Source organism: Camelus bactrianus, chromosome 8 (genome assembly GCF_048773025.1).
Source record: "Camelus bactrianus isolate YW-2024 breed Bactrian camel chromosome 8, ASM4877302v1, whole genome shotgun sequence".
NCBI classification, from domain to species: domain Eukaryota; kingdom Metazoa; phylum Chordata; class Mammalia; order Artiodactyla; family Camelidae; genus Camelus; species Camelus bactrianus.
This window is the reverse complement of record NC_133546.1, coordinates 54242036-54253427: the sequence shown is the minus strand read 5'-3', so window position 1 is coordinate 54253427 and position 11392 is coordinate 54242036. Positions and strand designations below refer to the sequence as shown.

General features: G+C 39.4%; 1 protein-coding gene across 36 annotated transcripts in view; it reads right to left on the bottom strand.

Annotated features, from left to right (window-relative positions):
• Positions 1-1605: 1605 nt before the first annotated feature.
• LOC141578372 (uncharacterized) overlaps positions 1606-11392 on the bottom strand; it is a 159122-nt gene continuing 149335 nt past the window's right edge. For 7 of the 36 annotated variants that reach the window (XR_012508700.1, XR_012508710.1, XR_012508712.1 and 4 more), the window contains 4 exons: positions 9429-9515; positions 6701-6838; positions 6506-6611; positions 1606-3789 (listed from right to left, as the gene is read on the bottom strand). Coding sequence is in view for 1 of the 36 variants with exons in the window: in XM_074368603.1 (XP_074224704.1) it covers positions 2768-2812; positions 3661-3789 (174 nt within the window). In the remaining 35 variants the exon portion in view is untranslated. Of the gene's footprint in view, positions 3790-6505; positions 6612-6700; positions 6839-9428; positions 9516-10048; positions 10108-11392 lie in introns of all 36 variants that reach the window. The other 29 variants (XR_012508711.1, XR_012508713.1, XR_012508692.1 and 26 more) reach the window with 16 other exon arrangements.

Below are 11392 nucleotides of genomic sequence, written 5' to 3'. Positions count from 1 at the left end.
AGCCAGCAGGCCTGTAAGGCCTCCATTTGCCCAGCTTCAAGCCCAAAGAAAGAGCCCAGGGTCAGTAATAGAGAAATCAGTGGTTTAATGGATAGGGGGAACTTACATGTCTGAAGCAAGGTCCTGGAAGTACACCCCACTACGTGTGGCAGACAGCAGGCAGGACATGGCGGCAGTCTTTGCTCCCAGAGAGGAGGGAAGGGTTGCCAGTTATAGGGGGAATTGATGTCAGATTGGCTCATCGGTTACCAGGGAAACTAGCAGAGGGTCACGCCCCTCACCACCCTTTTGATAGGTAGAGATGTTATAATCTAAAGCTTAGAACAATTACCAGCTGAGGCCGAGGCAAGTCTGTAGGAAGGTCAGTTGCGTGAGTAGCTGTAGGTGAGGCAGGCACTGGTTGAGCAGGTGATGTACAGAGAGCAAGAGAACAGTCATCTTGAATGGCCTGACCACATAGCAACTGACAGAAAACAGTTACAAACATGCCAGGTATGAAGCAAACTGTATCAATAATCACTTTAAATGTGAATGATCTAAATACACCACTTAAAGGCAAAGACTACAAAGGGGTAAAATCATCTTATAGTCTCAAAAAACCAACTGTCTTTGGAGGAAAACTATCATATTAAAAAAGGCAAAAACTATGATGGATAGACCATGGATATCACCACTCATCTTGAGTGGCAATTTAGTTTTAGTAAGATGGACTTCTCAAGACTTCAAAGATAGACTTCTGATTTCTTTCTACAATAGTTGGATATTCTCACCAGGCTGCGGGCCCTTCACTTCCACCAGCCGATTGAACATAGCTGAGCTCATCCTTAGCTGCCTTTACTTATCTTCCACCACCACTACCCCCAGGTGCCCCCACTCACTTCCAAGACTCATCCTCCACCCCCCCTCCTCCAGCTCAGAGCATCAGTGCAGCAGCAGTGATGCAGCACTGTGGGGACCCCCGCTTTCTGCTCCTTTTCTCCCCTTTTCCCTGCTGGAGTCAAGGAAGGCTTTATTCCTATGATCAGCTTATTTCATAGTTTCATGGAGATTGTTGGATAACTTCAAGTCTCTCTCTGTGTGCTTCATTTCCTCATGTTATTTGCTGTTTAATATTGAGGGCTCATCTTCCATAGAGCTAAAACATGTACCGGGTCTTTTCCACATCTGTAAGGCACATGGGATATGCAAAACAACATGACTCTGAAGACCTGAACCTTCATGATGGAGAGAAAGACAAGATGGTCGGTATAACCAGAGAGAAGCAGGCACACATTTAAAGACAAAGCAAAAATGGCTTGAGTGGTGCAAAGAACTTCTATGGAGAAATGAGATTTCAAAAGATAATGGTGACCAACTGGTGTAAAACTTTAATGTCCCTGTTTACAAGTTAATAAATAGGAGGAATTTGAAAGTGACTTGAGGAAGTTTATGGCGTGAACACAGCTTGGTGAAAATTACTTTGGCGGCTGTGTGCATCCAATTCTAGTGTGGACTGGCTGGATGAAAGTCCGGCAGGAAGATCACGGAAGTGTTTTAACGAAACGTGATGAGTGTCTAGACACTTTGATAGTAGGTAGAGAAAAGAGGCGCAGTCAGAGCGTAGAGTAATTTTTCAGCAAATATTTATTGTGTGTCTGTAATATGCCAGGCTCTCTACTGAGTGCCAGGAATAGAATGTTGGGCAAAAACCACCTTGGTCTCTGCACTTATAAAGCTTAAAAGATAAACAGCATGAAAGAAGGCTTCCCTGAGAAACTCATTTTCTCCAAAGGATATGATGCGGTTAACTAAGAGCAGGTTGAAGGTGGGGGAGAACACATGCAAATAATACTACTTTTCACCAGACTAAGTCTGTAAATATTTGGCTGCAACGCTATCATCTGTGTCCCACTAATTTCGTAGGACCTCATCATTCACTCATCCAGCCAATATTTATTGAACAGTTTGCTCTGTACCCATCGCAGTTCCAGGTGATTCAGAAACAATGGGGAAAAAATTAAATATGGTGAAGGAGAGAGAAAAGTAAACTGACCATTTCGACATGTTGTGACAGTGCTGTATCCTTCCAGGAAAGAAAATGCATTAACAGGAGTAACAGTAGTAACCTCCAATTACAAAATAATAACTATTATTACCAAGTTCTTGAAAATTGTCTTTACAGTAGAATGTTAAATTGCACTAAACACGTTCTACAAGAAAATGCAGTGGTGGGGATGCAAAGGATGATCAGAACCTGACATGTTCCTTCCTTGTCATAGCTGGGGCCTGGGCACTGTCATCTCAGGCAGAAAGAGACCCAGGTGGGCTGCAAGTGCCAGCATTTTGTTTCAGCTCTGGGACTCCTACTGCCTTCATTTCAAACACAGAATCAAATCACATAATAAAACACCTTTTCATAAACAGCAGGAGAAAAAGTGAAGGAGGACTAAAAATTAATATAAAGCTGATGCTACCCAAGGCACCAAATTTAAGCTGCTGATCCTCTGAGAGAAGCAGTCATTTTGCCAGCCACGTTCCTTGTCCTGGTGAGTGGACCTGCTCCGTACCCACAAGGCTCATGAAGGACTGCAGGCAGGAGGCAGAAGACGCTCCTGAATCCATCCTCTTGAGCCTCCACAGAGCTCAGGGTGGGAATATTTGCATATTTATGACGATTACTTGGGTATCTTCCATCACCAAAACTGGATATGTAATGTCTCACATTCTACTTATTTAGCAGTAACACATTTAAGGTGCCAGCTTCAGGCTTCTCAGGAAACTGTAGTGCTCATGGAATTGTGCCAACAGCCGGAGGAGGTTCTGAAGGGTTTGGCTGAGAAAAGGAAACATCGGAGAGTAATTCAATCCAGCATGAAAGGTCACAGGAGTCAAGGTCTGTTGCCAAAATGCTGCTAGTGAGGGTTAATTAACATCAGTTGAGCAGCCACAAGTGTCTGGCATTTTCCCCAAGACTGCCTTTCTCCGCGCTCCCTCACTGAAAAACCAAAACGTTATGCAGATTCAAGCCAGCAGGGCCAACAGACATCCACCTCTCCGGCCACAATAAAATGGAAAAGGGCTAATGTGATTACAAGGGTACGCCCGTCTCTACTTTCAGGTAGACAAAGATCAGCTTTGCAGTCATTTATCTAAGACCATTTTCCACTCAGAGAGAAACAAACGAAATACCTAAAATTTATGGAGTTCTAAATATATGCCAGACCCTGAGGTGGTCACTTTTTTATGTTTAATCATTTAGGCTTCATAAGAACCCTGCAAAGTATTATTGGCCTCACTTTGTAGATGAAAGAACCAATGTTTTAAGCACTGGGCAAAGACATCTAACACACATGAATTCTCTACCTCCAAAGCCAACTCCCTTCCCAGCTGCATGTGTCTTGCTGGATCTAAGCAATTCATTATTCGCGGCAGGAAACTTTGCATAAAAACCAAAATATTGTCAATCACTGGAGGCCACTCTGGCCCCCTTGACTGGCTTGGGCTGGGCCACAGCTCTTCCACACATAAAACCTTCAGAATCATTCATTAGTGCTGAGTACTGGTTTAACTCTGATTGGCAGCAGAATCCTTGCCAGTAGGGTTAAGCCTAGAGCATAAAGTGAGCATAAACCCACTGGTATGATGCTGTGGTTCCTGGAAGCAGACACCTGCAGAACTCACTTCTTGATGGGCAATGAGACAAACTTGCGTTGGCTTCTCTTTCCTGCATCTCTCTTGCTCTAAGATTGGTCCTCCTAATGGGACGCATCTTGTAGGGCATGAAGGATTTTCCCTTTTGCCTTTCTGCTTCTGCAAAGACACAATTTCAAAACCCAGCGTTATGATTACACAGACAGTTTGGACGGTGTAATAGATAGTCTTTGAGTTGTGTTTGATTTCTTGGATATACATTTTTTTAAATGCTAAAATATAAGATTTTTTGAAGAAGCACAAAATGCTCAAATAGGAAGGAAAGGCTGAGATATTATGATGTGACCATATATATTCCACAATAATTAGTGTAAATCTATATCGTGAGTCCTAACTTGCAGTTAGTTATCCCTGTTTTAATCTATCCCAAGAACTATATTCTATCTGTTTCTATTTCGTTACAATTTAAATTTTTTTTCTGCTTTCCTCAAGCACATAGATCAACGCTTTGGATTGTAGAGAGACGGCGCAGTCAATAAAACAAGCATGTATTGAACTCCTGCTTTTACTGTTTCATTTTCGCAAAAAATCCCTAGTGATTTCATATCCTACCTATCAAACCTAACTGTTTTCTGCACCCTTTGTCACTGGATGTTAGTCAGGTCAGCCTATCATTTTCCAGGGTTTGAATTTCCTTCATTATTGTATCAAACCAGGGGACTCTCAACTCCAACCGTGCTTCTGAAAGTTCTTTGGCACATCAGGCACGAAGTCAGCATGCAGATGCAAAGTACTATGCCTGCTTTGAAGATGTTGCATTGCACCTGGTCGTGGCTCTGTGAACTGGGGCATTTGTTCACACTGTTTACGGAGCAGACAACAGAATCATGACTCTTATTCTTAAGTTATGGCTGCACAGAGACTCCAAGAGAAATGAAGGCCTGAATGAGGAGAGAAGAAACCTAGGAAAGAGATGGACAGAGGGAAGGAAACAGCTTGACTTCCAGACGGCATGAACATCGACGGCCCCAGGTATCCACAGGCTCGTGGGGGTAAATAACTCCTACTATGTGTGCAACACTGTATGTGTAGGACATCCCAGTGTATATTCTGTGATATGCACAGTTTTGGACACGTTCCTCATAATATGTAATTTAATTCATATAAACTTTTATGTGTTTCCCAGCTGAGGTAGAATGTGTTTAGCTAGGATGAATAACTTTCCCCAGCTTACACGGCTTGAGAATCAAGAGTCAAACCCTGGTCTGTTCAGGTCCAAGGCTCAAGTTCTTGCTACGATCTATTGGTGCTACCTGGTGTCTACTGGGAGAAAATCTGTTGATGCTTCTGCAGTTTCCTTCCTATTTTTCAGATTTAGTCCATTTATATTTTATGTTCAATCGGGTATTTTTCTTTTGTAGTATCAGGTTTTTTTCTCTCTTATCCTTAAACAATCTAATTCACTCTCCCAGCATCAACAATCACTGTAGTCAAATAACTTGCAAATTTTTATCATCCTGATTCCCCTCAAAAGTTCTGGAAGTATATTTATAACTGCTTGTCTTGTTCCTTCCCCTGAATATTCCACTGGAATTTCAAATACAACATGTCCTAATATGTATTCATAAAAACTTAGTGTGGAATGGACATTAGAGTTTACTTATAATAAAAAGAGTTTAGAGTTTACTTATAATAAATTCATTTATAGGACTTTTTGTTCTAAGTGCTTCATGTATTAACCCATTTACTTCTGCAAATAAATATATAATGCAGATACTATTATCTCCATTTTACAAATGAGGAAACTGAGGCACACAGAAGTTAAGTAAATGGCCCAAACCACATGGATAGTAAATGGGATAAAAGAATGGGGTCTGCTGGTATTTGAACCTGGGCTATCCAGTTCCAGAGTTTGGGGTCTTCATCACTATGCTCTTCTCCATCTCCTACTTCATAGGTAAGGACACTGTAATCCATGGAGATTAGGTGGTCTGCCCATGGTCACATAGACGAAGTGGCAGAATCTGGATCTTCACATTTCTGAGCCATTACATTTTCTATTATATTCCATTGTCTCTCCCTCTCTGCTCCCACTATAACCCATGTCTTCTCTGGCTTTCCTAATTCTGTTAGTAACCTCACTGTCTTCTCAGTTACCCCACCTGAAACACTGGTCATCTTTCTCCTACTCTTTTATTTTTCTTAATCCAACTAGTTGCCCAGTCCTACAGATTTAAATTTATACATCCCTCTCATCCAGTCCTAAGTCTCTTTTCTCCACTGCTCCTTCCTCACCTCACCCTCTCATCCACTTTAGACCTCCTCCTTCCTTCTCCTCATCCCAGAACCAACTATTTTCTGCTCTTTTAAATGATTCTTTTGGCATCTGTGCATCCTCACTTCCAATGACACGTGTCTGCTGCTACTGTTCTCCATGTTGGGTGTTGACTATTGATTTCTCACAAGAGAAGAGGAAGATTTAGCTCTCCTTCTTCTCTGCTCCCACCACACACTTTGCAATCTTCATCCTTCAAATACAAACGTATTATAATTTTGATTGGATCAATGTTTATATTTTTATGGCCAAGTAAATGCTTTTATTGATCCAAATAGCATAATATGATGTCTTTCTCTATTGAACAATTTATTTTCACCAGAGTTTCATTGGCCTGATTTTCTATCATGAATTCAACCACGAATTCTCCCCTCTTGTGTCAGCATCTTCTCAATATATTCAAAGAGCTCAGATATCCTTTCAGTTTCATCTCAGTGACATCTCTCACTGGAACTTCAGACGTGCTCCATGAAGACCGTCCCCCACCCCTCACCCCCACCCCAGGCCAGCTGCACCCCCCACATTAAGGTCTCCCTTCACCATCATCCTGATGCTTCACTTCTCACAACTCTTGAGTTGAACCTCTGTTCTCTGGACACCGTGTCTTCTTTCTAGCTATAACTTCTCATTTTGCTGACGCAGCATCCTGAAAAAAGGTAAATTTTTGAGACTTTTAAAAATCACATTTGATTAAGAGTATGTATAGATACTGTTTTTGAGGTTAGAAAACAGTACCTTCTAGTCTCCAGTGTTACTTCTGTCTGTGACATTTTTATTTTTGATCCTCTTTGTAGGAACCTCCCTCTCCTCCTCCTACTGTTTATTTTTCTGTCTCTCTGGGAACTTGTAGGATCTTTCTTTATCTCCAGTATTCTGAAATTTCACAGAGATGTTCTTTAGCGTGGGTCTATTTTTATCCATTTTGCTGAGCACTCAATTCAGAGAGCCCTTTCATTGGAAACTTATGTCCTTTAATAGTGATTATATACATATCTTTGTACAGATTATATATTGCATATATAAATAATTAAACTATTATAGATGATTGAAATATATATAATTAAAAATTATTCCCTTCACTTTCTCTGTTTTTTTCTTTTTGAACTTCTTAATATTTTGATGTTAAACTGCCTTGAATATTTCTCTTTTGTTGCTCTGTATTCTGGGAGGTTTTCTTAACTTTTACTTCCAGCCACTCTTAGTGGGTTGTTTTTTTTTTTTTTCATTTCTATTTTAAATTTTCAGTAATACTTTTTTTTCTCTGTTCCATTTTGCAATCCTGTTTCATGGATGCAATTATTTTTTGTCTCTCAGAGGATATTAACGATTAACTTCTTTGAGGCTTTCTTCTCCCTGCATCGTCTGTTCCTCTAAGTTTTGTCTTGCTCTCTATCTTCCATATCAGAGGTTTTATTTAAATTTGTGATGATCCTGGGGTGTCTGCTTATATTTCAGGATGGCTCACTAAGGCTATTTGAAAGCCATGAATGAATAGATGGGGTTTTCAATGAGGAGTTTGACTAAAAGGTAATCTCAAAGGGGCAGATCAGATTTGAGGAGAAATATCTAACATTAATTTCTATAAAACTTTTCTTCTTGGCTGATCAGATTCCTCAGGGAAAAGCCTGCAATGTCTACTTGGATGGTATAAACCTAGCTACCAGCATAATGGTAAGTGAGAGGGAAAAGAAGGCAAAGGGTGTCAGATTCAGAGTAAATTTTTCACTTAATGCCCCTGTTTTCATACAATAATCTTGCCTTCAAATCTGCTTGGTATTCCCAAGTCCAAAGATCTTGTATTTTACAATCCTTAGACAATAAATCTCTGATCGTCTGCTTGGTTAAAAGAGGGGATTGTCTCGGCTTCATGCAATAGAAGAAGAATGAAGAGAGAGGGTGAAGGAAACCAGAGTATGTTGCCCCAAAATAGGCCTCTTTGACATAAAAATTATTTTGACCTGAAGGCAATCAAGAGGCAGAAAACCCAGGAAAAGCTCCCCATTTCCTGCCTAAAGGCAGGATATAAATTTCCTTTTACTAAAGACAGACTCTTAGCCCAGAGATGGCACCAGAGGAATCTGCAAACAAACTTTACTCCTTTAATTTCCTCCCACAAATTTACCTTCCCACAGTTTGATGCCCTTGGAAGCCTAAAACTGCCTTCCTTTGCTATGTCCTCTCTCTACAAAGGTACTGCTCTTTGTTGAAGATGCTGCATAGGCTGGGATTCTAAGCTGCTGTTTTGGATTTCTTTGGGTTTAGGTTTTTCTTGCTGATATGTATAGTTCACATTAATAAACTGTTGTTTTTTCTCTTGTTAATCTGTAGTGTTAAAAATTTCCAGCTGAAAACCTAAGATGGTAGAGGTAAAATTTTGCCCCCACTACAGGACAATCTTCTACCCAAACAAGCTTTCAATTAATTCTTCTGTTTATAGTCCCAAATTCACCTACACTCCCAGAGGCATACAGGGCCACCAATTCCTCACCCATGGAGAATTCTGTAGTGGAACTTGGGTTACTTTTCAGATCCTCACATTTCTCAGGTCTGCTAATTAAGTCTTTGGTCATCCATCTACTTTGCCAGCTTCAAAATTTTTGCTATTGGCCCCTCTCCATTTCCTTTGTTTTTTTAGGTTGAAGAGCTAAAAATCTCTTCACTGTCATTTTAGTGTGGGTTGGGGCAGGGGCTGAAGTTCAATCCTACTTGCATGCTTAACTAAGTATCGGCCTTTATTTCCTCTTGTCTGGTAAGTTGCTACAATCTCCTAATTCCTTGATCATGTCACTTCTCTGTTTAGAAATGAAAGAGACTCACAGATAAAGAAAACAAACTTATGGTTACCAAAAGGGAAAGGAGAGGGGAGGGATAAATTAGGAATTTTGGATTTGCAGATACTAACTACTATATATAAAAAAGATAAACAACCAGATCTACTGTATAGCACAGGGAACTATATTCAATATCTTGTAATAGCCTATAATGAAAAAGATATGGAAAAGATGATACATACACATAACTGAATCACTATGCTGTACACCAAAAACTAACACAACATTGTAAATCAACTATACGTCAATTAAAAAAGAGAGGAAAAAAGGAAGCTTTTCTGTTAACGAAAGAACTATTTCCCATTGACTAGAGCAGTTGTTCTCAACCTGTTTACTGTCCCCAACACTATTCAATGAACAATTTCCATCAGAACTACCTCTCAGCACAACGATTCATTTGACTACAATTCCTGAGGATGCAAAACTCCATATAGCATTACCCTACAATTACGACGTATTACCTATGATTCCCAGTGACCCTCGCACCAGCCAGAATTGGCTATCTTTTTATGCCTTTAGTTTGACAAGTATTTTCTTCTCTCTGTAGCTTTGCTGATGCCTTTTCTGACAAGTGCAATGCCCATTTCAAGAATACCAATCCTTCTGAGCTTCTAATGCCCAGGTCAACGTACCTTCTGAGTGAAGCATTTCCTCATCCTTCAGCACCTTACAGCTGTGTACTTCACTCGTACCACTTTGCACATCTCATCTGGTTTTTACTAAATGAAATGGATTATTTGTATCATTATTTTTCTTCCTTTAGATAAGGACTTTTGTCTTATTCTCATACCTTTGCCAATGCAATAAACACATGGGTTCATTTAACTGAATTAAAACCACCCAAACCATCACATATAAGGATATATAATAATTTCTGAAGCCTTAAAATATTTTCCCTAACTCTTTAAGTATTTATTTGAAAAAGCAACAAGATTTGAAACAAAAAATGAACTCCATTCACATCTTCATCTCTACTGGTTTAACTGATTCAGAGTAATCACATAATTCTAAGCATAGTCTGCAAGTTATATATCTATGAGGGGAAAAAAATCATTTCCAAAAGTGTAATTTTTACCATAAAATATGTTGATCAAAATTTCTGTGCAGTTTACTGTTGAGAAACTGCATATGACTCACTAAATCAATTTACTCAGATAAGAGAACATCGCTGGCTTGAGGGGATTGTGGGTGTTATTACAGTAACTTCAGAAAGATAGTCAAGTACCTTCCATGAGCCATTTTTAAAACCTACCTCTGCACTGAAAATACTGTGTGTCAGTGGGAAGAGAAGGCAATTGACAGTTGCACATGCTGCAGTGGAAATATATACAGAGTGCTGTCAAAATAAATCCAGTTTTAAACTCAACACCTCCCCCCATTCTTATTTTCACAGCCATATTTTGATAACCTTTCTGATTACTATTAGTCATTCCATATTATCCCATGTAATAGAAATAGCTCCTATTCGTTGAGCATTTATTTTGTGCTAAGTACTTTATATACATTTTTTATTTAATAATTACAAAATCTCTTTAGGTATTATTATTCCCATTTTTACAAATATATAAAAGAAGTCTTAAAAGGGAGTGAAGTAAGTTATCAAAAAGCAGATAACTAGTCCTCTTTTTCTTACTTAATGATTTTACTTTGGTGTTATTTTCACATGCTGGTTATTAGTTTGCCCATGTAACTTTGCTACAAAGTTTTTATATTTTAGCTTTCATCCAAGAGTCAGTGGAAAAGGAAAGATGCATAAAGTTCTGTTTGTTATCTGGAGTGAACAGTTAACAGAAAAATTACCTGCACAGTCTCCAAAGTGTATATCCTTTGTACAACATGTGTGTGTTTAATTCTGCTTGTCATCTGCATGCATATACCCAGGAGAGATGGAAACTGGGTTCCTCAGAGCTGTCTTTCGTCCTTTCTTGCACTTGCTGAGAAAGGTCACTGCGTCTCACGCTGCCTTCTATCCAGCGGTACAGCCCTATTAGCCACTGGGGTTTTCATCACCTCATCAGTCTGTCTAAACTCTCTGTTTCTACCTGACGCTTTTTAGGATGTTATAATGGGGATCATATTTTGCTTTAAGATTAAAGCTAAAGGACCCAAACTGTTGTCATTGGTTATGTCCCCAGCAACTCTGCTACACAGTTTTAAACGCTCTCCTACTTCATGTTAACCACGATCCTCGTAGACAAAGTTTGAGCCCCTTCCCTTATACCTCACCATATTTTCAGCAACATAATTGAGATTATATTCATGATCAACAGCTCAGCACCAAGTAAATGGCAAACATAACAAAGAACGTGCATTCACTAAATGGTTTCTTGAACTCCTGTTTTTCACAATGGGATAAGTACTGAACTGATACATAAATGAATACGATGAGCATTAATATACTGTAAATATGCAGAGAATCCTGATAGTCCCTGAAGTATACACAACACATGCAATCAATCATCTAAGTCCCAAATGTGGCCTGAAACAAATATAATGCTTTTTGGTTGGCTATAGCTTTCTTCCTGCTCTCTTCATCATCAGCCTCCAATAAATTTATCTCCAGCAATCAGAGACATCAAAATGTGATAACTATAAT